General features: G+C 37.1%; 4 protein-coding genes, 1 non-coding gene and 1 pseudogene across 6 annotated transcripts; 2 read left to right on the forward strand and 4 right to left on the reverse strand.

Annotated features, from left to right (window-relative positions):
* Window positions 1–61: 61 nt before the first annotated feature.
* Window positions 62–135, reverse strand: TRNAV-AAC (transfer RNA valine (anticodon AAC)). The gene has a single exon. It is a non-coding gene; the product is annotated as a tRNA-Val (tRNA).
* A 1028-nt stretch (window positions 136–1163) lies between these two features.
* Window positions 1164–4799, reverse strand: LOC104708905 (uncharacterized). Its single transcript, XM_010425562.3, has 7 exons — window positions 2970–4799; window positions 2787–2877; window positions 2544–2701; window positions 2413–2464; window positions 2233–2312; window positions 2051–2144; window positions 1164–1961 (listed from the first exon to the last, which is right to left on the reverse strand). Exons 1-7 carry the CDS (start codon window positions 4572–4574, stop codon window positions 1321–1323), a joined length of 2721 nt encoding a protein of 906 aa, XP_010423864.2. The 5' UTR covers window positions 4575–4799; the 3' UTR covers window positions 1164–1320.
* A 513-nt stretch (window positions 4800–5312) lies between these two features.
* Window positions 5313–14771, reverse strand: LOC104708909 (heat shock 70 kDa protein 1-like). The gene is made up of 4 exons (XM_010425565.3): window positions 14475–14771; window positions 14105–14159; window positions 6531–7413; window positions 5313–5729 (listed from the first exon to the last, which is right to left on the reverse strand). Exons 1-4 carry the CDS (start codon window positions 14686–14688, stop codon window positions 5313–5315), a joined length of 1569 nt encoding a protein of 522 aa, XP_010423867.2. The 5' UTR covers window positions 14689–14771.
* On the forward strand, window positions 7583–9874 carry LOC147940587 (uncharacterized). The gene is made up of 3 exons (XM_087463435.1): window positions 7583–7784; window positions 8580–9410; window positions 9496–9874. The coding sequence occupies exon 2, from the start codon at window positions 8582–8584 to the stop codon at window positions 9365–9367; it is 786 nt and encodes a 261-aa protein (XP_087319561.1). The 5' UTR covers window positions 7583–7784; window positions 8580–8581; the 3' UTR covers window positions 9368–9410; window positions 9496–9874.
* Window positions 14772–17637: 2866 nt separating the features above from the next.
* LOC109126019 (coatomer subunit zeta-2-like) lies at window positions 17638–20265 on the forward strand (annotated as a pseudogene). Its single transcript, XR_015563625.1, has 10 exons — window positions 17638–17646; window positions 17785–17945; window positions 18072–18219; window positions 18437–18548; window positions 18686–18775; window positions 18892–18952; window positions 19098–19506; window positions 19577–19640; window positions 19748–19848; window positions 19938–20265. The product of XR_015563625.1 is annotated as a coatomer subunit zeta-2-like (transcript).
* A 1344-nt stretch (window positions 20266–21609) lies between these two features.
* LOC104708906 (cyclin-dependent protein kinase inhibitor SMR3) lies at window positions 21610–22324 on the reverse strand. Its single transcript, XM_010425563.3, has one exon. It carries the CDS (start codon window positions 22186–22188, stop codon window positions 21859–21861), a length of 330 nt encoding a protein of 109 aa, XP_010423865.1. The 5' UTR covers window positions 22189–22324; the 3' UTR covers window positions 21610–21858.
* Between the last annotated feature and the right edge of the window lie 3851 nt (window positions 22325–26175).

A 26175-nucleotide genomic window follows, 5' to 3' on the forward strand; every position in this document is an offset into this window, starting at 1 on the left:
AAATGATTATCTTATTTGGCAATTAAGCAAAAATCGAAGAGATTCAAAAAATAAAGGGAATTGGCTTCGCCCGGGTTCGAACCGGAGACCTTCAGTGTGTTAGACTGACGTGATAACCAACTACACCACGAAACCATTTTGAAGGTCAGTTACAGTTTTATTGTATTTATTCGCACTAAAAGAGAGTTTTATCATCCACGGTGGGTAGCTCCATTAGTCTAGACCAACTGGTCGTGGTTTAATAATGTACTCCCTCCGTTTTAAAATATAAGATGTTTTAGTGAAAACACGCATATTAAGAAATAAATACTTTTAAAAAGTTTAACCAATCATAAACAAGTCTGCATTATATAAAATATAAATTTTATCTAAAAGTTGCATAGAAAGTTGGAAATATCCTATATTATAAAACAAAAATACTTCTCTAAACATCCTATATTATGAAACGAAGAGAGTAACTTTTTTTTTGGTGTGTGTGTAAAACAACCGAATAATAATCTTATTTCTAGTTTTACCATTGACAAAAATAAAAATTAATGAATAGACATGGAAAAAACAAAAAGAAAATAGCATACACAACACAATCAGAGTACCGTTACAATTATAGAAGCTCGAAATTGAGAAAAGGAGAAAAGAAACTGGTATGGACAAAAGACCATATGCTTCGTCCAGTGTACCTCGAGAGACAAAAACACTTTATCCTTTTTGGACCACATCATACTGTTTTTGTAGCTTTCTATTTCTTTCTTTAAAGAAATATGGGTTCAACAACAATATACAATTATAGTATTCAAATTTACCAGTTAATTCTAAACTCAGGTCAGGTGTAACTTGTAAGCGTAACGGTTTTTACAATCTTCTAGGTTCTAATTTAAAACTAGGGATGTCAGTCAGCTAAGCTCCATGCTAGCATGAATTCGTACGGACATGATTCTTTTATAGTCCAACACCGAAACTGTAAGTTTAAGGAATACAAATCAGTTTTTTTTTTTTTTTTTTTTTTTTTTTCCAAATAGTATTTTTAATCCTCGTTTAATACATTTTCAAGCTATACAAGTGCGGTCTCTGCAGACTCTGCTTTTGTAATCTCTTGTCTGTATGTATGTTCCTACGGTATTGGATCTGTGTTCGTTTTGTAAGGTAGAGAGACTCTTACATCAGAATTTAAAATCTCTATGTATCAATTTTCCTTCTTCTTCTTTGACTGTGTATACAGTATACAAAATAAACTCAGTAGACTATGCATGAATACGTGAGAGCTACACATAATACACCATATAAAATATACATATATATGTACAAGAATTGAGAACGGTTGTGTCAAAAAAGAGAGCCTTGACGACCGACTCTGCGAGGTAATCCAAAATTTTGGTAAGCCCGGATTTGGCCCTTGATTGTGGCTGTAACGATAACCATTCCCCAAGCTGTTGGCTGAACCGCATGTGCTCCATGACTACCACTACTATCAAACCAAGACCAAGATGAAATCCGAGAGGAGATTGATATAGAAGGTGAATCCCCATGCTTTAATGACTCTCCTGTGTTGTTCTCTGATTCGTTTTGTGGAATCTGTGGCATGGGATCGTCTTCTTGATGTTGTTCTGTTGCTCCATCTGTGGTGCCCTCATTGTTCTTCTTAGGTAACGGTGGGAGGCCTGTTTTTTTATTTGTGGTCACGTTTTCCTGGGTAGTTGAAGTTTTTTTCGGGTTTCTTTTCGATTGGGTTTGTGCAGATGGTGGTTCGCCTTTTACAACGCCATTCCACGGGACTGCCACAGAAACATCTTTACAAGGGAATGTTTCGTAAGATGTACACATGTTGACGGTTTTTCTACCGGTGATTCCTAGTCGTGGCTCCTCGTGTTTCCACACGTAAACCTGTGAGTCTTCGCTTGCGCAGACAATGTGCTTTGCATCTACGGTGTAAGATGCTGTCATTTGGCTGTTAACGTTTTTGAAGCCTGGATTATGGGTAAATACGAGATTTAAAATTTTTACTTTGTGAAATTGAACGAAGAAACGAATGGAGTTGATTGAGTGACATTCATACCTCTGAATTTTTGAACAAGTTCAGTACCGTCAAGAATCCGAATGCGTGAATCAGCAGAAGTTACAAGCACTTCCGATGGATTAATTGGCGAAAACTGTTACATGCAACCCAACGGTAAGTTGAAAAAGCATCTACAAGCAAAAGAAAACAACAATGTAAACGTTTTAACATAAGAGTGGAACCTGGAAAGCTGTGATCTTTTTAGCTTGAGCTTTCTTTTTGTTTTGCAGATCAATATGGTTTGTTTGATCCAACTTGCAATCTGATCAATCATTAGAGAAAATAAATTTTACAAACTTTCTGAAGAATTTAAGGTTAATATACGTCGTTTACAAAACAGAATAAGTCTTTAGCATATATACCCTCTGCACTGTAAAGCCGACAATTCCCATTGATTGAACCAACAAATGCAGCCTACCAAACATCATAGAGATATCAATACGAGCTCGTTAATGCAAGTATATGCCCGTGACAATTCAAGATTATTATGTACCTGACCATCAGGAGTATAACAAACCGCGGTAACCATTTCCTTTAGATCATTCCATTCAACTACTTGACGGTTTGATATGTTCCATATACGGATCTTGGCATCAAGGGAGCCACTGATGAAGTAATCTTCATCCAATGGATTGAATTGTACACAAGTAACTAAAAACAACAGAGGAAGACATGAATCTCTAAAAACCATATGACATTTAGGGAAGATGAGCTTTTATTTATATTCTTGTCTTACCGTAGTCATTGTGGGCAAATAGCTTTAGACAACTTTGAGTTTCAATATCCCACAACCGCACAGTTTTGTCCATGGAAGATGAAAGCAATAGCTGCATATCGAGTAAGGTATTGTTAACTTTGTCAATAGACATCAATGGCTGCAATCATCAATGTTGGCAAGAAAGGGAGATAATAAATTAACCTGTGACCGAGACCAGGATAAGTCCAGAACATCATCCAAATGACCAGTGAAAGAGCAAACTGGTTTATCTGATAATGAGAACACAGTTTCAGGTGCATGGACATAATCTGGTATCTGATTTCCTTTTCTACTCATTGAACCTTTCCCTTTTTTCTTCTTATCCGGTAGCATTTCAGCAGCATCACCTTCCGTAGAAGATTTATCTGTAGAACCAGACATTGAAGGATGAATCGGTGTCAAGCTGCCTTCATTCATTGACATGATTTCACATTCTTGAACCTCCCACACATGGATTGCACAATCCTCCCCTGCACTTGCTAATAAATGAGCATCTGGACTAAATTTCATAGTCCAAATACCTCCTTGATGAGCTTGAATCTCTTGACACATATGCAGAGCACTCAAATCTTTATGAGACTTCCCTGAATGCCTCACTTTCACCCATTGACTCGTTTGCTCACCGTTCTTCTCCGCTACTTTTGGACTATACGTACCACTACTACCACCATTTGAATCCTTCTCTTTCTCTGAAACCTTAGAGGAGCTCATAGAATGAGCAACGCCCTTTATATTCTTTAACAAAGCAGCTCCTCTCTTCTTGCTTACTCTCAAACTCTTTGACACATACGAATTAAATTTCCGAAGATCAAGTGTGGAATTCGCATTCTCTCGTCTCATGAGATCCTTAACAACAGATGAATATCCAACGGTTTTCTCAAATTCTTCCATTGTCAATTGCTTACCGGTTTGCAAATCGCTAAGACGATTCCACATTCCACTCTCACCATACTCCTTCACTATGAACTCTTTCCCAGTATCGAGATTCTTAATCAAGAAAAAAGCACTGAATTGAGTATTGGAGACTACCGAGGAGAGCAACACGCCGCTACGTTGCCCTCGAGACTGCTGACCGTTTGGCGTGTTCGACGGCGAGGCTTGCGTTTGGGTGAAGTAGGGACAAATCCTCGCACACGGAGCTCCAATCGCAGACGTGGTTCTAGTTAATCGCGATTTCGGCGTTTTCCCTAACATATCCTCTTTCCTCTTTTTCTCAGCTGTAGACGCTTCGATATCGGAATCAGATCTCGACCGCACAAGCAAAACCGACATCGATGGAGATCGATGAACTCGTTGATCCACCGGAGAAGAATTCTGATCTAACTCCTCCACCTTCGATTCCGCAACGCGAGAACCTGAGGAGGATCCACCCGCCGCCGCCGTAGGTTCACTCACGCGCTGGATGGAGATAGTTCCGAGCATATTCTTCCTAGATTCAAGTCCCATTCCATTACGAAGCCGACGGCGACGCTCCGTGATAGATCCCGGCGCCGACATCCAGATATCATAATCCGGCGACATATCCGGCGCAGGAGCAGCGCGAGAGGAGGAAGATACGTTAGAGGAAAAAGAGATCCGGCAATCGTCGAAGTCACCTTCTTCCTCATCTGAAGATGATGCTAAATCCAAAGGCACGACGGAGGAGATACGATTAGAGCTATCGAAAAAGTGATCGTCGTCGTCTTCGACCTCGCCTAACCCCGCCCAATTCATCGTCATCGTCTTCCTCCGTTCCAATTTCCCGTTTTCGCCGCCTCGATTCGCCATTACTGTTCATATGTTTCAGAAACTTCCAGAATTTTTGTTTATCTCCTCAATCAAATTCAAATCCTCTCTTTGGTTTTTTTTTCTTTTTTTTTTTTTTTTTTAATTTCAAACCTTTTTTTTTTTTTTATTCTTCATCGTTTGTTTGTGTGAATTTTGTTTTGGAGGGAGAATAGTGGAAAGGAGAGAAACAAGGGATCCCTGCCATTCTAAATTTGTGGATACAACGTAGAAATCAAAAGTAACACTTTGATATATTCCCATAAAGTGAAATCTGAACTTAATAAATAAAATTACAGTTACATGTTAAATAGATTCGTATTGAAAATTTAAGTTTACCAATAGAAAATTAACAAAACAATACTATGTGTATAACATCATTAATAACGTTAAATTAGAGAAATAAAGGGAGTACAGAAGATGCAGGAAGAGGAAGGTGGAAACAAGAGGTATATACTATATATACGATGCTGATGATTTACTAAAGAGTTCTCTTATTCGTTGTTGTTACAAGAATTACCTTTTTGTTTTCAATTGAAAATATGTTTGGTTGTAATTATATTAAAAAAATGACTATTTTTTATGGTTAGTACAACCATTAAAGTAGAAGTAATGAGCAAAAGAGAACAAGTATTTGTCATCATAGCTGGGCAAACCAGCCATTGTTCAAAAAAATACTAACCAAAAACACAACATAAAAAGTCTCTAACGATTCAAAGAAAACAGGTCTTATCCAACTGATTAGTCGACCTCCTCGATCTTAGGGCCAGCACCGCCTGGAGCAGGAGGAGCATCTTCTTCCATAGCATGGGGACCTGGACCACCGGCTTCACCACCAGCTCCTTGGTACATCTTGGCAATGATTGGGTTGCAGATGCTCTCCAACTCCTTCATCTTGTCTTCAAACTCGTCAGTTTCAGCCAACTGGTTACCCTCGAGCCACTGAATAGCGTGCTCAATGGAGTCCTCGATCTTCTTCTTGTCTGCTGCGGGAAGCTTCTCACCAATCTTCTCATCCTGGATGGTGTTCCTCATGTTGTAAGCGTAGTTCTCAAGAGCATTCTTGGCTTCAACCTTTTTCTTGTGTTCCTCGTCCTCAGACTTGTACTTCTCTGCCTCTTGAACCATCTTCTCAATCTCATCCTTGGAGAGACGACCCTTGTCATTGGTGATGGTGATCTTGTTCTTCTGTCCGGTGGTCTTGTCCTCAGCAGATACGTTGAGGATACCATTGGCGTCAATGTCAAAGCAGACAGTGATCTGAGGAACACCACGTGGAGCCGGAGGCAGTGGCGGATCTAGAAAAAAAATTTAGCCGGGGCAAATTTTAATTGAAACGGAAAAAATTTTCTATAAGAATTCAAGTTTTTTGGTAAAAAATATAACTCCAATTTTATTTAAGAAAGACAATCCATTTAAAAAAATTGGTTAATTTTTTAAGTAACACAATGCTATTAAAAGTATACGGGTTGAAATATTGGTAAAATAAATAGACAAATTGGACTTTTAACTTGGTTTTGTATAGATTGGAAGACGCATTTGATGTCAAAAACGTGTGAATATAGAAAAACCTGAGTAACAGGAGCAAAAAAGAATTTATTACCAGGGGCATAATTCAAAACTGTTATAAAATAGTATTAGTCTAAAAAAATTTGACAGCGGCAACTGCCCCTCCCTACTCTAACGTGGATCCGCCCTTGGCCGGAGGTATTCCAGAGAGCTCGAATTTACCGAGGAGGTTGTTGTCCTTGGTTCTGGCTCTCTCACCTTCGAACACCTGGATCAACACGCCGGGCTGGTTGTCTGAGTAAGTGGAGAAGACCTGCTCCTTCTTGGTCGGGATGGTTGTGTTTCTCTGGATCAAAGTGGTCATGACACCACCAGCAGTTTCAAGACCGAGGGAGAGAGGAGTGACATCAAGCAAGAGAAGGTCTTCCCATATCCCCAAAGTTCAACAGCTCCCTGGACGGCTGCACCGTATGCAACAGCCTCGTCAGGGTTGATAGACTTGCAGAGCTCTTTACCATTGAAGAAATCTTGGAGAAGCTGTTGAACTTTGGGGATACGGGTGGAACCACCGACAAGAACAACTTCATGGACTGAGCTCTTGTCCATCTTAGCATCACGGAGACACTTCTCTATAGGCTCCATACACTTCCTGAAAAGATCCATGTTAAGCTCTTCGAATCTAGCACGGGTAATTGGAGCAAAGAGGTCAGCTCCTCCGTAGAGAGAGTCAATCTCGATAGTCGTTTGCGCCGTGGAAGAAAGAGTTCTCTTTGCTCTCTCACAAGCTGTTCTCAACCTCCTAAGGGGTCTTGCGAGGCCAGTGATGTCCTGCTTGCTCTTCCTCTTAAACTCTTGAACAAAGTGGTCAACCATTCTGTTATCAAAATCTTCACCACCAAGATGAGTGTCTCCAGCAGTGGCCTTGACCTCAAAGATACCTTCTTCAATTGTAAGAAGAGAGACATCAAAAGTACCACCCCCAAGATCAAAGATCAGAACGTTCTTCTCTCCAACACTTGTGGCCTTCTTGTCAAGACCGTAGGCGATGGCAGCAGCAGTGGGCTCGTTGATGAGACGCAGAACATTCAAACCAGAAATGACACCAGCATCCTTAGTAGCTTGACGCTGAGAGTCATTGAAGTAAGCAGGAACAGTTACCACAACGTTCTTGATAGTGGTGCCAAGGTAAGCTTCACTAATCTCACGCATCTTAATGAGAACCATGGAAGAGATCTCCTCAGCGGCGAACTGTTTCTCTTCACCCTTGTAGTTGACTACGATCATTGGTTTCTCAGCAGTTCCTGAAGAGATGATCTTGAAAGGCCACAACTTCCTGTCGTGTTGGTTTGTGGTCGGTTTGCGCCCATGATTTGGAGCATACTGAACCGGTTTAATTGAACCGGTGTAATAGAGAAGTTGTTTTCTAAAAGATGCGAAACTCATTTGTGGCTGTTCGTGAAGTCTCTTGCCTTGTATATAAAAGGAGGATTACGCAGAGACATGAAAAAAAACTTGGACAACACTTGTGTCCATTGACATTGAAAGAGAGAGAGTAAAACATTCTAGAGAGAGAAAGCTTCGAGAGATCAACGGAAAGAGCACTTGAACGGTGGCTTGTGGTTGATTTCCATCTGTGATTTCAACCCCGATCTCTGCATCAGTTCTCAGACGATTCATGCCATATTCGTCACTAAACCGGTGAAGGTACGTTTCCGGTTTCACGCTTCCGGTTTCACGCTTCCGCATAGTAGTCTAACATTAGTATCAGAGCATTTGGCTACGGTTCTGGCATGTTTTTCATTCTTAGTTATCATATCGCTTTGAGAACCGAATTTGAATGCATAAATTTGAGACAATATGTGAATAAACCGCCGATTTTAATTCGCCCATAACTCTCTGTACAAAATCCGTAATTGCATGATTTCGGTGGCCGTGCGTAGATATTGAAATTCTCTTTCTAATGGTATATCGCACGCCTAATTTCGTTCAGTATACAGAGAGTTATAGGGGCCGAAATTTTTTCGTGTAAATGGGCGTTTAATATATGTATAAGGAAGACGATGAACAGTAATCGCCATGTGGCAGATTCTGATTTGTTTAAAACATATATTGTTTATTCAATAAAATGAGTTTGGTATGTCCAAATTTTTTAAAAAAAATTAAATTTCTCTAGTTTTGTCGTGATAAGGAAATTAAGAATCTGAAATTATTTTTTAGTCAAAATTTTTTTTTAATGAAGCATGTTTTATTTATTAATTCATGTTAGAAAATACTTTAATTAAGTGGGAGTTCTAGTTTAGTTTAGAACTTAAAATTTTGCATGATATAAGTTAATTTGTTGTGACAAGATTGTAATACGGGTGATGATTGGGAACATAGTGAACTCTCGATTTTGTATTATAAATTGAGTTACACTAGATTGATTTATGTTTATGGCAAAATGTATGTTATGTGTGAATAAATATGCAAACGAATTAATGTCTTTGAATATTCCAACAGGCATGGCTTGTAAGAATATTATTGCGGAGCTCAATAGAGGAGACAAAATGGATGGTGACAACTACGATATTTGGTATCGCAAAGTCCAGTATGTCCTTGAAGAGCAAGAGGTGAAAGAGACTCTTTTCCATCTCATGGAAGAGCCTGAACAGGGTACTACCGCTCAACATAGAAGGGATCAAGAGGCATATGTTGTCTGGAAAAGAAAGAATAGCATCGCTCGCATTACGTTGCTGAGTTGCATGCAAGATGATCTTATGTGTGAGTTTGAAGAGTATGACACTGCTAAAGGCATGTGGGAGGCGTTGAAAGAAAAGTTTGGTGCCACTTCAGCCACCAAACTTAGGAGACTTAATCAGAGGTTTAATGACTACAAGAAGCGCCCAAATCATTCGATGAGGCAGCATCTTAGAGTCATGGCAACCATGATTAGAGAGCTTAAAGGTGCTGGTCAAATTATATCTGATGAACAGCAAATCCAAGCAGTTCTCCGCTCGTTGCCTGAAAGTTGGGACCATATGAAGGTTCAAATGACGCATAATGTTAATGTGAAATCCTTTGAGGATATATCACGTCATCTTGAGTTAGAGGATGAGCGCTTAGAGGCTGCTAAACCCTTCAATGAGGCCAATGTTGCAAGTTCAAGCTCAAGCTTGAAGCGCAAGAGAGGTAACAAAGGAAACAAGGCTCCCTATCAACCTGAACTTAAGAAGCAGAAAAAAATTTGCCAAGCGTGGCAAGCGTGGAGGGAAAAAGGATATGACCAAAATAAATTGCTACAACTGTAGCTCCATGGGTCACTTTGCTCGTGAATGCACTGAGGCAAAGAAGGTATTATCCTTAAATTCTACTTGCAAATATGCTTTTGTTTCTAGTTGTGTTATGCTTACCGAATCTCATCCTTTGTGGATTGTAGACTCAGGAGCAACAGACCACGTAACTAGGAATCGAGATGCGTATGTCGAGTACCAGCGGATACCTAAAGGTTCAAGATGGTTGTATGTAGGAAATAACTCCAAAGTTGCGGTACTGGGTATTGGCACTTGTCAGCTACACATGAGTGGCAGAGGAACACTTATCTTACATGATGTCTTGTATGCTCCTGAAATCCGTCGGGACCTTGTCTCTGTTTTAGCTTTACTTAAGTTAGGATTTGGTTTGAATTTCCATGACATGTGTTTAAAAATTACTCTAGGGTCTGTGTACTACGGTTATGGTTATGCTTGTGATGGTTTTATTGTACTTGATTGAACTACGAATATTACTACTAGTAATGTTGATCAAAGTTTTTCATATGTCACAAGTTCTACAAATGTTGAAATAAATGTGTGGCATTCTAGACTTGGTCATATTGGTGTTGATCGAATGAATAGATTGGCTAGAGAAGGTCTTCTCGGCTCTCTCGCCCGAATAGATCTTGACACATGTGAACCATGTTTAGCCGGAAAAGCAAAAAGGAAACCATTTGGAAAAGCAACTAGAGCTGAATATCCATTGCATTTAATTCATTCCGACATTTTTGGTCCGATGAATGTGAGGGCAAGGCATGGGGATTTTTATTTTATCACCCTATAGATGATTTCACTCGATTCGGGCATGTGTTCCTGATTTCTCATAAATCAGAAGCACTAGAGTGTTTTAGACGTTACATCACTTTGGTCGAAAATCAATTGGAGAGGACGATCAAGTGTTTGAGAACAGATCGAGGTCGTGAATACTTATCTGAACAATTCAAAGAATTGTGTGATGAAAAAGGTATTGTCAGGCAATTGACTACCCCATATACACCGCAACAAAATGGTGTAGCGGAAAGAAAAAATCGAACGCTTCTTGAAATGGTTAGGTCTATGATGGCACAAGCTAACCTTCCAATTTCATATTGGGGTGATGCATTAATGACTGCTGCCTATGTACTTAACCGTGTGCCCTCTAAATCTGTTACTTCTACTCCTTATGAGTTATGGAAAGGGAGAAAACCTGACCTAATGCATCGACGACCTTGGGGGTCTGCAGCATTTGTTCGCGATACTTCTCATCCTCATGGAAAATTGGGTCCTAGAGGAAAGAAGTGTATCTTTATAAGATATTCTGAGCACTCTAAGGGTTATGTGCTTATCGGCGAACACTCAGATGGAGGTATAACAGAAATCGAATCACGAGATGTTACATTCTTGGAAAATGACTTTCCTCGAAGGGGAGAGACTGATAAGGCGTTTCATCTTCAAGAGATGGATGACCCGACTAATGTTACTTCTACTAACCAATCTGTGGAAGTTGGTGAAAGTTCACGAGAACTATCTCAACTTAGTGGGAGAGATACATTGGTTAGTGATTCTCATAGGATGGAATCACAAGAGTCAGAGGTGCGTAGAAGTAGACGTGGAAACATTCCCCGACGTCGTTTTGAGATCGAAGGGGAAGCTTTCATGGTTGCTCTCCATGATGACTTAGAGCCTCGAACTGTTTATGAGGCTCTCTCTTGCCCAAAATCAGATGAATGGAATGTTGCAATTGGAGAAGAACTAGAATCTATGAAGGTAAACCAAGTATGGGACTTGGTTGATCTTCCGCCAGAACATCGAGCGATCGGAAACAAGTGGATTTTTAAGATCAAACGAAAGGCGGATGGATCCATAGATAGGTATAAGGCTCGCTTGGTGGCGAAAGGATATACCCAACAAGAAGGTATAGATTATGAGGAAACGTTTTCAGCAGTGGTGAGGTTTGCCTCAATTCGCCTTATTCTAGCCTTAGTCGCCGGATTAGATTTAGAATTACATCAAATGGACGTTAAGACTGCGTTTCTTAACGGGGAACTAGAAGAAGAAATCTACATGGAACAACCAGTTGGTTTTGTTGTAGAAGGCCAAGAGCGCAAAGTTTGCAAGCTCAAACGTTCAATATATGGCCTAAAACAATCTTCTAGGCAATGGTATTTTCGCTTTCATCGAGCTATTACCTCTTATGATTTTACGATGATTAGTGAAGACCATTGTGTCTACGTCAAGAGCACTGGACAATCCTTTGTAATTCTATCTTTATATGTCGATGACATATTGTTGGCTGGAAATGATATGGAGTTTCTCATGACTATTAAGAAATGGTTATCATCTCATTTCGAGATGAAGGATATGGGAGAAGCTGATTTTGTTCTTGGTGTTAAGATATACCGAGACCGATCAAGGAATTTATTAGCTCTTTCACAAGAGTCATATATTCGTACAATCCTTGAAAGGTTTAAGATGCTTGACAGTAACCCCATTGACACTCCAATTGCGAAAGGTGAAAGCCTAAACCTTGATATGTGCCCTAAGACCCTTGAAGAGAAACGAGAGATGGAAAAAGTCCCATACTCTAGTGCTGTGGGCAGCTTGATGTATGCTATGATGTGCACCCGGCCGGATATTTGTTATGCTGTTGGCTTAGTAAGTTGTTACCAGTCAAACCCCGGGAGGAAACACTGGATGGCAGTGAAGAGAATTCTTAGATACTTGAAAGGAACAATGGACTATTCCTTGTGTTATCAAGGAAGTGATTTGCGTTTAATGGGTTATACAGACGCCGACCATGGTGGCGACATGGATGGACGCAAATCGACTTCAGGATATGTTTTCTTGCTTAATAATGGTGCTATCACTTGGAGTAGCAAGAAACAATCTTGTACAGCTCTATCCACAATGGAAGCTGAGTTCATTGCATGTTCAGCATCAGTCCAAGAAGCTGTATGGCTAAGAAGATTCTTAGAAAGCTTACAGATCACTCCAGAGGCTTCGTGCCCTGTGACTATTCATTGTGATAGTCAAGCGTGTATTGCTTTCTTGAAAGATCATAAGTATCATGGAAGGACAAAGCACATTGCAATCAAAAATAATTTCGTGAGAGACATTGTGGCAAATAAGGAGGTGGTCATTAAGTACATATCTACGCATAGGATGGTAGCTGATCCATTTACCAAACCCATCCCAAGAGATGTTTATCTCGCTCATGTTCGAGCTTTAGGTCTGCGTAGAATTTGATTTGTGTACTTATGAAAAATTTGTCATTTGACGTTGTATTTGTATTGGATGTTACATATATATTTAATGATATATATATTTTTTCTCGATATCATATACATCGGTCAATTTTTTTTATGTTTGCATATTACACACAAATAATAAGAAGTGTCACCAAGTAGGAGATTGGTTCACTCACATGAACAATCACCTCAAATTTCTTTGTGAGATGTTGAGATGAGACATGACCAGCTTGGCGCTAGTGGGAGCTTGCCTTTGTAAGGCTAGTTAATGTTGCCTTGATAAAGAGTCAAGATGAGATATGCTTATTAAGATATCAATCATGATTGACCCAAAATCATGAATACTTGGAAGAGCGGGATAAGTACATAATCAGGCGTTAGACAGCGAGATGATAGTAGCTTGATCCTCATAGTAGTACTTGGTTTAACCAATTGACATATTTTTTTTGAAAAGAGTTAACTACTATGACATGTGAGTCATACCACATGTGCTAGTCCGACAATATAGGAAGCGAATGATATTTTATTTATAATCCCTATCATCCGCAATGTGAGTTCCTATAAACCACACTATGGTTTCAAGAGTTACCCTTGAACCTTCGTCTATGTTCTGAAGGGATAAGCTAATGTTCGCTACTTTAGTATGTTTATCCAATGGTTATGGAATAATTAGCCTTATGGGACATGCTAGGAAAGCGGTTAGTTTAGAATGGATAGACATAAGTACGGAAGGGAAAAACTATTTGATTTTACATTGACATATGTGTTTGCTGGCCAGCCACTATATCACTCAATTGGAGTTTGAATATAGTGAACACATGATGTGAAATGTCTAACATATGCTATAGGGATAAGATATGTTAAGATTGATGTAAAAGATAAATGAGTTTGGGGGACAGCGAGACATGCTGAAATGCAATTATTTTCTTTAGGGTTGTAGCAGTTATGTATTCCTAACAGGTGCATAGTTAGCTCCCAAGTGCAGGTGTACTCGCAGGGTCGCACGGTTCATTTGTTGTATGGTTTCCATGTTTCGATTCTCGAGCTGAACTTTAATATTTCTCTAGTATTAATTATGCTCCCTATCATGTGCGAGTGGGAGATGTTGGTTTGTGGTCGGTTTGCGCCCATGATTTGGAGCATACCGAACCGGTTTAATTGAACCGGTGTAATAGAGAAGTTGTTTTCTAAAAGATGCGAAACTCATTTGTGGCTGTTCGTGAAGTCTCTTGCCTTGTATATAAAAGGAGGATTACGCAGAGACATGAAAAAAAACTTGGACAACACTTGTGTCCATTGACATTGAAAGAGAGAGAGTAAAACATTCTAGAGAGAGAAAGCTTCGAGAGATCAACGGAAAGAGCACTTGAACGGTGGCTTGTGGTTGATTTCCATCTGTGATTTCAACCCCGATCTCTGCATCAGTTCTCAGACGATTCATGCCATATTCGTCACTAAACCGGTGAAGGTACGTTTCCGGTTTCACGCTTCCGCATAGTAGTCTAACATGTCGCTTTGGACAGATGCATCACTGAATCTACGACCAATCAACCTCTTTGCATCTGTCAAAATTAAACAAAACCAAAATCAATAGACCGAACACACAAAAATCAAAATCAAAGTGAACACTACAGACCAAATCATCAAATTAAACTTAAATACTTTGGTCAGAGAAGATAAAAATCCTAACTTTTCAACAAATCCACAGGAATAGTTCATAATCAGCTTACATGTATAACGCAAATACGTAATCTAACTCAAACCCTAAAGATCATCCTATACTAGCCCTAAAAATTCGCACTTTAATTCATACAGGAAACAACAACCAGAGCATTCTCAAGAGCAGAGTACATAATAAGATGAGAGAGTATACATACCGAAGACAGTGTTAACAGGGTTCATAGCGACCTGGTTCTTCGCAGCATCACCGATCAACCTCTCGGTGTCGGTGAAAGCAACGTAACACGGCGTGGTTCGGTTACCTTGATCATTAGCAATGATCTCAACACGGTCGTGTTGCCACACTCCTACACATGAGTAGGTAGTACCAAGATCGATACCGATCGCAGGACCTTCTCCTTTACCCGACATTGTTATCACAATAACAGAGAAACCAAAAAAAAAGCTTTAGAAGAAGAGACGAAAAGTTCTTAGAGCAGAGAAGAGAGCTAGGAATTTTTTAGGTTTGTGAAGAGAATAGCAAACGGAGCGTTGGTTTTATATGGTTGAGACTTGCGTTTCCAGAACGTTCCTGTGATGTGGTATGAACCGTTAGATTAAGTTTGGGATTGATCCGACGGTTCAGAAGCGATGGATACCTTCCTTTTTCCAAATCCTTAAACAAAAGGGAAAAAGCGATATTGTCCAAATAGTGAAAAGCGCTTGTCGAAAATTGGAAAACTGCTCCTAAACGTTCATATCAATTGCCACGTAAGATTGTGCGTGGCAGAGTAGTGGGCCTACAGGAGATTTTAAAGCCGGTTCATTGGCTGTGTGGGCCGCGGTGATGCTTTTCTTTTTACTGATTGGGGGTGTTTTAGGAGTAGCTTATTTACATTTAATTTTGACTGTGTGAGTTAAAAACCAACTAAACAAAATTCTTTTCATGTTGTGTAATAATCTTTCAGCGGTAATTAACAAGGATTCTATGAATTTTTTTACTGGGTGGATCATTGACTACTTAATTTGAAAAAGAAAAAAAAAACATTAAGATGCAGTTGTGCACATCGTTTTGAAAACATTCCACAACCAACCAGGTAATAATGATGAATCCAGCTATGTGCTAACGTTCATCATTAGCATCTAAATGCGATAATAGGATAATAGAGTAATTGATATTTATAAAATAAATAAATAAAACTCTATAATATGTCGTGAAAGTAAAGGTCGCCACCTCTCCTTCAATTCTACCCACCCTTCCTCTTCTTCGACACGACAGGAGATTTAACCTAGAAATAAAAAAAAGACAGTTACTAAAAATTTCTTTCAAATCCAATATTGAGAGAGTCAAATCAAGAAACGGAAGAAGTACCGTCGAGCGTGGGTTGTTCTTCTTCTTCCCAGGAGTAGAAGCCGGAGGAGCTGGACCGTATTGGATCGGGTTGAAGACGAAGGGAGATTTTTTACCCTAGAAAGAAAAAGAAAAGAGCACACCACAATTAAACTTCTTCAAACTCAATATTGAGGGAGGACCGACCAATACCTCTGGGGGAGAAGATCTGGGCCAGGAACTGCTCACGTTCATCCTGAAGAAACTGGAGGAGAGCTTCCCTACCTTCTCATGGAAGAAGGTAATTTCGTCTTCCTCTTGGAACGGTTGTGATTAGGGAAAGAATTAGAAAAATTTGAATCTGTGTTCCAGTTGTGATGTGAATTTGAATTTGAACGATAAAACAAGCGTACATTGTAATTTGAGACAGTGGCGACTTAGATGTTGGAGATAAGCCACATCGTTTAGGTTTTTACTTCTATTTCATTTACTGATGCGATGTTTTAGGTTGCTGTGACTGAGATTGGTCTTCGAGGTCAATGATCCTGCTGAGAACAACACGGCTCCGGTCGAGCAAAGATCATAGCCGGAGACTTCTTCTGCTTGTCCACAGTGTCCGGTGGTGGTGCTTTGGTAATCTGCAAACCGGTTATAAATTGCAAACCAGTGTTGGACCAATTTATAACCGGTTTACAGATTACCAAAGCACCACCACTGGACACTGTGGACAAGCAGAAGAAGTCTCCGGCTACGATCTTTGCTCGACCCGGAGCCGTGTTGTTCTCAGCAGGAACATTGACCTCACCGCCCCGAGGAAGACCAATCTCAGTCACAACAACCTAAAACATCGCATCAGTAAATGAAATAGAAGGAAAAATCTAACCGGCTTATCTCCAACATCTCAGTCGCCACTGTCTCACTCGTCGTTTACGAACACAGAACACAAAAATTACAATGTAACTTGTTTTATAATTCAAATTCACATCACAACCGGAACATAGATTCAACGACGTCGGGAAGTTGCAACCGAGACGATGTATCAGGTCTTCCAGCTTCATCTGCTCGTCTGTAATGAGTGATACCATGATTCTGATTCGAATTCGAGCTTGCTTCTTGCTTCTTCTTCTTCTGGTACGTCGTCTCTGCTCTCTCTGTGTGTGTTTTTCTTAATGACAAGGCAGACTAATTTTCTCTCTCTCTCTCTTTATATACTCGCGTCGCATGATTATTAAGTTAGGCTGTCATTAGTCTCTTAAAACATTGGGTTTAACAGGGGATTATTATTCCAACAGGAGATAGAGGCGGAGCCAAAGGAGATGAAGCTTTCACGGTGTTTTTTTTGCCTCGGCAGCACATGTTATGACCGTCACGCACACAAAAAAAGCTTGCAACGGTGATACAAACGAACCAAACTCCACACTGTAGATCCCTGTCTTCAGCTCCGTCATCGCCAAAGCCGGACCTGACTCTTGTTCACTTCCTGCAATGTTAAAAGACTACTTTCAAGAACAGCGCATAAAAAAAAAAACAACCCGTAACACAAAGAACCATACACAGATTTACATGGTAATTTGAGACTGTTTTACTTAGTTATGTAAACGTGTGAGGTTTTGTTGGAACCAAAATCTTATTATGTAAACTGTTTTACTTAGGATGAGACTGAATCTCAAGAAACATGTGAGATTTTGTTGGAACCAAAATCTTCTTATGATTTCTTCTTGTTCTGTGTTTTCATGTTTTCATGATTTCTTCTGATTCAAACACATCAACAAAGGAGCTTATGAGTCTGAGGAATCAGAATTAAAGGTTCGTTTACTTGAACACAGTGTGAAATTCTTTGGGGAGAGTCCAAATATGTCGATAGCAACTTCAATGGGACTTCACTTGTACATGTATGTACTCGCTGAGTCCAAAATACTCTTTATACACTTTTGTATGAACTTAATATCTTGTCAAAAATCGAAATTGCTGAAATACTTGGTTTTGTGTTTGTAACGGTGATAACAGCTATATTTTGTCACTATTTCAGGTATATCTGAAGTCTTACAACAATGTCTCATGTAAGTACATATGCCTTATATCCTGTTGAATGTTTATGTGTATCTGTAGGAGTTTGACTATACATGATCTTTTTTGGATAACCTGCTTCACTTCTCCCATGGTACTTAATTACTGAATTTCCAATTTACATGGAATAGGATTCATGTCCTTTGGTAAAGAACATTCTTCTTCTAGACTCTGAAGGAAAAGCGTGTAGCCGTCAAGTATTACTCGGATGACTGGTCAACTAATGCTGCCAAGTTAAGTTTTGAGAAATTTGTATTCTCAAAGACCTCTAAGACCAATGCTCGCACAGAAGGTAAGACATACTATTTATCTACACAATTTATTTTCATGGGCTGTGTATTGGGTTTCCTCACTTTGTATATACATACTGTCTCTTTCAAATCGCTTATAGATGTTTCGTTTTAACTTCTGTGTGCAGCTGAGATCACACTGTTGGACAATAACATCATTGTCTATATGTTTGCCCAGGACCTTCACTTCTTTGTTACTGGAGGCGAAAATGAAAACGAGCTCATCTTATCTTCTGTTCTTCAAGGCTTTTTCGATGCTGTTGCACTTCTTCTGAGGTGTTTGCTCTACTTGAATATGCCTTTATTTATTTGCTCTCTACATGCTCTTTTAAGTTTGATGCATCCCTTTTTCTTTACCAGGAACAATGTGGAAAAGATTTTATTATGTAAACTGTTTTACTTAGGATGAGACTGAATCTCAAGAAACATGTGAGATTCTGTTGGAACCAGATTGGTTATGAGTTAACTTTTCCAGTTTGTTTTACACTTTTAGGTGCATCCGTATGTCGCTAGCTACTTACTGCGAACAAAAACTTAAAGTTTGGCACCAAGAAGAGAAGTATAATGGTTTATGGATAAGGGAGGTGAAGGCACATACCAAAGAGGTAAAGCTTGTTGGCATCTAAGCTATGTCATTACAAAGGTAACTCCAATTATAATTGCTTTAAGTTGTGTTTAGATTTTTACCCATATGAATACGGAGTGCTCTCTGTTCATGTTTGCTTTTGCTCTAATTATGCAGGTCATTCTTAAAAATTCATCCCACTGGATATATTCATAGATGTTGCTGTCTTATGGTGGAAAACATTGATCAAATTCGGCTCCACGACTGGTAGGAGTATCTACCAAATTTGTCACTTTACAACTTGCCCCCTCCCCCCCCTTTGAATTAGCAAATATTTCACATTCTTCCCCTTTCTTTTTACCTTGGTATGTTTCTTTTTGCAGGTGTATCTATGTAACACGAGGAATGGTTCAAGGTTTTCTCATTCGCCAGATCTTGATTGAGGTTGGTTTGACACTAATTTCGCAGTCTTATAATATTGGATTTCACGTTTTCAACCATTTAAAAATATCATTTGTCATTATTAGATTATATAATCTTTGCTTCCTCATATTGGTTTCATGATCTCTTTTTTGCATTTTATTATCAGGGATTCGATGAGCTACCAGGTCTTATGCCATTGACCATGTCCACCATTCTGTCTATGTGCGAAAAGACAGGAAGTAGAGCAGAGATTTCATATTATGAAGTTTACATGGACAGATGTTGGGATCTCCTAGAAGTTAAAGCCAACGAGATTGCTATTTGGGATGATATAAAGTTGGTCAAGTGACTCTCTAGTGTCCCAGTTGATTCCATGTCTGACTTTCAAGAGGCAAACTCGTCTGGTGTTCAGCGGAGGAAAGTTGCACACACTGCTTTAAATGTTGTCTCTAGTAGAAGCCATGGAGTTTCTTGTATCTCAGTCAAATTTCAATTTCTCAAAGCTCGGTCAAGAAATCCGTCTGTCATAGATCAGCCATTGCAGAAAGTGCTAAGCTTGCCGCCACAGGACATAGGTATCCCTTTCAGTGGTTTAGTGTTCTACATCTTAAAACCACACTTCCCTCATACTTTATGCATGCACAGGGATCCATTTGTGACCGCAAGGAACTTTTTTGGTGGGGAAACTCTTGCTGCTTCACATCTATGGGTATGCTCTTCTGCATTCATTGTGTTTAAACATTTGATATAGCTCGTTGCTCCATGTATAATATAATATATATAAGTTATAAGGGATTAAGTTCTTTGAACATCCAGGAACCTTTACAGAATCTGCAGTTAGCTTCTCCAACCAAAGAAGATGAGAAAGACACATCTGGCGAAGAGAAACTATTGGTATCAGAGGCAAGCTTTGAGAGGTTGGCTTTCTTGAGCTATTTCTTTATAAAATAAAATAAAAAATTTGGACATTTCCTTTTATCCTTACTTTGGTTTGTGTTTATTCCAGTTAACCAATTGGACCTTGAGAAGAAATATACTGAACTGAGTCCTGGCCAAATGCTCTGCTGAGTCATCCGTTTGCGTAGAAACAACCATTATTTTCAATCCCTATAAGTTAATTATTAGAAAAGCTATAACAGAAAGCAAAAGAAAAAATATGACAACATCATAAACTAATTCTAATGGCCTAGATTAACCATCGTTTCATCACTAAACACAATACTAAACAAACTGTAGTAGATATTGTATAAATTTGTAGGAAGAAAGTGAGATCGTGCATAATATATTGCAATTTGCAAGTAGTGAATGAGAACCGTGGCATTCTTTTGAAACAATTTTATGTGTCCTTCAAATTAGGCGTGTTTACGGATCGGATACCCGGGTAAATTGGCCTATTCCGATCCGGATCTGAAAATTCAATATTCGGATAAGAGTGATTTTACTCTCTGTGTTTTTAGCTACTTTGACCACTTTGCCTGGATTTATAGTAAGAGATAACAAAAGAGGTCATTATTATTAACTTTTGTTTTGCCAACAAAATATCATTAGTTATTTATACATTTAATTGATATTAGTACATAATTATTGCAGTCAGCTCCATTACAGAACTAGTTTTATACTCCCCTCTGTATATCACACATGAAAGTAGAAGAATATATGTATGTATCTAATTAATTCTACAAATTTATGCAATTCAACGATATTCTTCTTGGTTGATGTGCATTTTAACCCCGTGTTTACAATGGCACACACATAAATAGAAGTATTTAATATTAATCCATTTATCGATCACAACAAGGTGTACCCAAAGCAGGAAGCATGATCCTTGTTTGCTTTCAGTAGAAATCTTGACTTTTATATTTTTCTTGACAAATCTTAATTAAGGTTTGTTAAATTTATTTTTCTGTCACTGATCAAGTATGTTAGTAGTATAGATTTGTGCGACATGAGAAAAAAAAGAGACTTTCAATGTATTAAAACTAATCAGGTAATAAATACTATATGTTGTTAAAAAGTGTAAACAAATACTAGTATATTTAATAACCTACGACATAGAGTTGTGTAAAACTACCATCTTGATAGTAAAAACCAAAAAGTTCAGACGTAGGAGTATATTTTTAAAATTATATATTTTTCAAAAAAAAATGTCATAAATAATCTAATAAAAATTGAATCTGGCAAATTACATTATTCAGTTTCAAACTGAATTTATACTCAGTTATTTCGGACGAGCCCCTTGTCAATGTCGCTTGTGAACATGTTTTTAGATAATAAATACAATCAAGTAATTAGAACTACCCGAAGATACTAGCTAATTTATGTGGAAAAATATAGTATTTCAAAGCTAGTGTTTATACATTCTTATTTTTTTTTAATTTATTTTATATTAAAAGATTTAAGTTTATATCAAAACTATAGAGACATGCAATTAGCTAGATTGGTAGTAAATTACAAAAATAAAACTTAGATATGTTGATTACGCTGCTTACGAACAAAACTATGTAGAAAAATGGTCCAAATTTTGTTTTTTTTTTAAAAAATAAAAAATATATTTATGAAAATGTTTATTGCTCTCCAAAAATCAAAGATATCAAAATCAAAAAGATTAAATAATACTATATGTATACATAATACATGCATTGAAAACGTAAGTTAATGTTGACATTGAAACGAAGAAATTATAAATGTGAGCTTTGACTTTGTTTCAGTTGTACAAATCCAAATTAAATGAGTACATAAGTTTCTGATTGTTTTTTTTTTTTTTGACAGCAAGTTTCTTATTGTTATTAGCTAATTATACATAAATAATTAACAAAAAAAAAAAAAGAAAAGAAGAAGATGATAAATTCAAAGGATCAATTACCACCACACAGTCAAGAATTAGGAATGAGCAACGATCACTACCAATTAGGCAATAATCTTGTTCTTTATTGTTTCCGTGACTTCTTGATCCTACGGTCCAAATCCTCGAAGAACATCTCGATCTCACGGCTCAGATCAATCGGTATACGGTTAACAACATTAACCGGCGTTAATTTTCGTTTCGTACCAGAAGACCGGTTCGGTTTAGGTTTTCTCGGAGCCGGTGGGCATAACGTATACGTCACCTCCGGAATCTTGTGATCGGACGATGTTGGAGTCTTGCACCCATCTTCGTCGCTGACCGTTGGATCTTCATGATCAGGGAGATCTAACTCGGGTCGGGTCTTCTCGACGTCTTCTTCTTGGATCTCCTTGACGCAGCAGATCTCTGCCATTAGACGAGTTTTTAGAAAGAGAAAGAAAGAGAGAAAAAGAGAGAAGAGAAGAGGGATGAGGGAAGAGAGGAGAGAGATTGCGTGCGTTGGATCGGAAGCTTGAAAGCCTCCATTTCAACTAACTAGTGATCTGTCTCCCAAGTGGCGGGATTACATAAAATAAGTTAAATTTATTTGATTTTGTTTTTATTATATATGCTCACTATATACACATATACATGCATATCTTCATTTTTTGAGTAAGCTAGAAAAATAACTGTCTAATGAAAATCAACACAAGTATTTACGAACCACAATTTACAATGCTTATAACACCTATAACTATAAGATTTAGCACTACCACAATTTACAATATATATGCATGCATGCAAGAAAAATAACCAAAAAATAATAAAATCAGGAAGTTTCAGAAATAAGATGATATATATATATATAGAGCTCTTAATTTTTATACTTAGGTACTAACCCGCGAAAAACCGCAGGTTGAATTTTTTTTGATGAAAATTTATAATATTTTATTTTGGTATTATGTTATTTATTAATTTTTAAAATCTAAGCTGTTAAACATAACTGATATAGATTTTATTAGATTAGATATTTAATAAAAAATTTAACTTGTGCTGGTAAAAAATGTTGATAAAATTTGTAATTGTAGATTTTATTCGATTAGATTTTTAAAATCTTAGCTGTTAATTTTCTAATAATATTTTTGTTTTCAAATACAAATTAGTTTAGATTCGAATATATTCTATTTACTTTTGTAGTTTTAATTTAATTTGATCTGCTAATGGTTTTTTTGTTTATTAATAATTAATAAAGATTAATTAATTAATTAAGGTTTTCTAATGGCAAGTGAATGTAAATTTTTACACATTTTAAGGTTAATTTTATATTTGTACTTCCCAATTAATATAGTAGGATATTGAAGTTTTTAAAAAGTTCTAGTAAAACTATTTACAAAAAAGCAGTTTTGTGTTTATTTATTTATTAATACAAGAAAGCAATATTGTTTCGTTGACAAAATTTAAACTAAAAATACTTTTACTGATCTCATGTCTATGAAATTCTTTAATTTATTAGTTGTTTCGATGATTTGATTAGTCTTAATGACTTTAAGAAGAATAACTAGGGATCTTGATGATCAGGAAAAACATTCCGCTTACTACTTGAGCATTTTACATTCCTATATCTGTAAAGCACGATTTTTTTTTTTTTAATAAACGGAAAATGAAACATATCGATAAAAAAAACGAAAAGGAAAATAAATAATTTGTCCACAAACTTTGATGCAAATCAGACGCACGTGCCTTTGCTTTGCATGGGGACCTGGCGATAATATATTTTTGAAACTTCTATGTTTGAGTTTCTCTTCTCATTCTCATGTTTCTTCATATATATATACGATGTCGTCTATGATAAAAGGAAAGAAAAAAAATTTCCAGTATCGTCAAAACATAATTTTCTCAGATGCTTCCTTTATCGTGCACGCAAGTATTGAATCACCAACTAATAATTGACTTCAATCGCACTAATTATTTTTGTTGATACTTGTCACTGTTCCTTTCCTTATCAGTCACGAATATATTGATCTCTTTTTATTGCATAAACCTTTACATATATCGACCAAATATTTAATTTAACTATTTTTGTTTGTTTATGGATTTATGATAGAGGACAAAACATAAGATTATTATTAAATGCAGCAATTATTCGGGGGTATGATAATGAGTACTTACTAATCATATTATCCTTAACATCGTGAGATCTCCAGATTTCAGACGCAACCTTTCATGTTCGAAACCAATAACAATCCACTCTGTTCCAAAATGTGTTTTTTTTCCTTCCATTTTAACATTTTTGTTTTATCCATCATGATTGTTATTGTTGTACTTGTTAATTATCATAAACATTGAAAATATTGCCTTCTCTACAATTATAGATTAATCTATGAGTGATACTCGTGGAAAAAATACAGCTTTGGATTCCTCTCGGCCGTAAAATGTGAACCACTTCAGATTTGGTAAACTTACCATACCTCTCTCTAAATGACGACCACCAGAACCACCCTCCAATTAAACAAGTTGTGGAATTATATAGTTGTAAGTATATGATATTAAATTAGGGGATTAAGTATGGATTAAGTGAGTAAATTAAAAGGGTTAGCAAAGGATAATGAAAGATTTGGCGACTAGGCATGTGGTGCGATGACTACGCACATGGTTGATCATCATGCCCTCCATCTTTCACGTTTTGTTATATACCTTTTCTTGTTTGGCTTAATAAATTTTAATATATTATTGGGTCACAAAATTAGGAGAAACAATTCTCAATTCAAGTACGAAATTTATGATTCATAAGTGTAAATAGTACTATTAAAGGTCATGAGAGAAAGTTGCAAAACATGATCAAATAACATGTTTTCGCATTGACCATTTTAATAGTCTGAAAAATTAACAAGATCGTACAATCGAATTTCACAAACTCCTGCAAAGCATACAATAACTAGTTATAATAAGACTTTCTAGCTATGCTATATCACATACTAGCTTAATTTTAACCCAAAAATAAGAGAGATTATAAGCCTTATTATTCTAAACAAATAAATCTTCGTAAATTTACAAAATGATGGTACCATATACTGATATAAGAAACTTATAATCAGGGTTTCCCTTAATTATTCCACTGATTAGAATTATATCGACGCAGAATTTTCTTTTCCTAGTACAAATACCTAGCTCGATTGTTAACGTCATAAAGTACATACATATTGATATATGTATAAATAATAATTCAAAGAGGGTAGTTTCTCTCGCTTTTTATATAGCAAAGGTGGTTTGCCTTTTTTACACATGTGGAGAGGTAAGAAAATGAGATACTTTATGACATCAACGGATGCTGCTTAGACATATTTGAATCAAATCCCACATGCAAATTTTGGGACCATTTCTTTTGCTTGGTTTTTTACCCACTCTATCCAGTGATCATCATCAGTAACAAACTATTATTCACCTCGCTAAACTACTTAGTGGAAGTTGAAACCTTACTTTAATCATAAAACCCCCTCTAAATAATCACAATGTGTACGGTGAATTTATGCAAATTTAATAGTGTTATTTAGGTCTCCATTTGCAAGCAAACGGGAAAACAGCTTTTACTTATGGAGTTTACCTCAAAAAAAGTACTAGTAATATAAACTAAAGTCAAAACATATGGTATAGTAAAATTAAGATAAAGGTTGGGATCTGGGTCCAGAGATGCTTTCAAAAGCTTTAGTTGTGATTCCCACATCTTTTAATAAAAATCGCCTTTGCAGTGTATATTCTTAAGGACACGAGACAGCTTTGTTGTCTATTTGTGTAGGACATGCTTAGTCTTGTTTGTCTAATAATTATAATGGACCATTTTTCTAAGAGAAAATTTCATGGAAGTTACATACTATTTACATGAGTTGTGGAATTTTGTATTGTAAGTCGCACATGCATTTTTTTTTGGTTCTATATATTATATGATTATGAATTTGCTAGCCGCAAAGAGTTTCAAACTCTATTTGATATGGTTAAATTTGTAGACTTAAACTAAAAACAACTCGCTAACTAAACTACTAATACATATATGAACTTAAACTAAGATGTGAATTTATGTCGAAATAATATGATGATTTTAGAATATCATTTTCGTTATAAGAGTAATGCAAACTCATTCGGAGTCATATCGATATCAGCTCGGCATTATTACCAAAGAAAAAAAAAAAATGATACACACACAGCTGTGCAATGCTTATCAGAAAATAAAGTTGATAATTGATCTACGACGAGTGAAGTTGACAACGTATTAAAGCGAAAATAAATAAAAATCCGAATAAATAACCAAAACTTTTGGGTCTTAAGTTAAAGGTTTTATGAAAACATTGAGGTCTAATAGAAAAGATCTACTTTTTAAGGTACGAGAATTATAAATATATCTAAATACATACAGGGCTTTCTCGTT

This window comes from Camelina sativa, chromosome 8, assembly GCF_030686135.1.
Source record: "Camelina sativa cultivar CO46 ecotype springtype chromosome 8, ASM3068613v1".
Lineage (NCBI taxonomy): Eukaryota > Viridiplantae > Streptophyta > Magnoliopsida > Brassicales > Brassicaceae > Camelina > Camelina sativa.

What these genes read in the sequence shown, in the direction of transcription:
- LOC104708905 (XM_010425562.3), bottom strand. Translation starts at nt 4,574, where the DNA reads ATGGCGAATCGAGGCGGCGAAAACGGGAAATTGGAACGGAGGAAGACG. An exon ending in ATTTGCCCACAATGACTACG is followed by an intron (nt 2,702 to 2,786) that starts GTAAGACAAGAA and finishes TGTTGTTTTTAG; the next exon opens with TTACTTGTGTACAATTCAAT. An exon ending in AAAAGATCACAGCTTTCCAG is followed by an intron (nt 2,145 to 2,232) that starts GTTCCACTCTTA and finishes TGCATGTAACAG; the next exon opens with TTTTCGCCAATTAATCCATC.
- LOC147940587 (XM_087463435.1), top strand. Translation starts at nt 8,582, where the DNA reads ATGGCTTGTAAGAATATTATTGCGGAGCTCAATAGAGGAGACAAAATG.
- LOC104708906 (XM_010425563.3), bottom strand. Translation starts at nt 22,188, where the DNA reads ATGGCAGAGATCTGCTGCGTCAAGGAGATCCAAGAAGAAGACGTCGAG.
- LOC104708909 (XM_010425565.3), bottom strand. Translation starts at nt 14,688, where the DNA reads ATGTCGGGTAAAGGAGAAGGTCCTGCGATCGGTATCGATCTTGGTACT. An exon ending in CCCTGTTAACACTGTCTTCG is followed by an intron (nt 14,160 to 14,474) that starts GTATGTATACTC and finishes TAATTTTGACAG; the next exon opens with ATGCAAAGAGGTTGATTGGT. An exon ending in ACGGTGCAGCCGTCCAGGGA is followed by an intron (nt 5,730 to 6,530) that starts GCTGTTGAACTT and finishes ACCAATGACAAG; the next exon opens with GGTCGTCTCTCCAAGGATGA.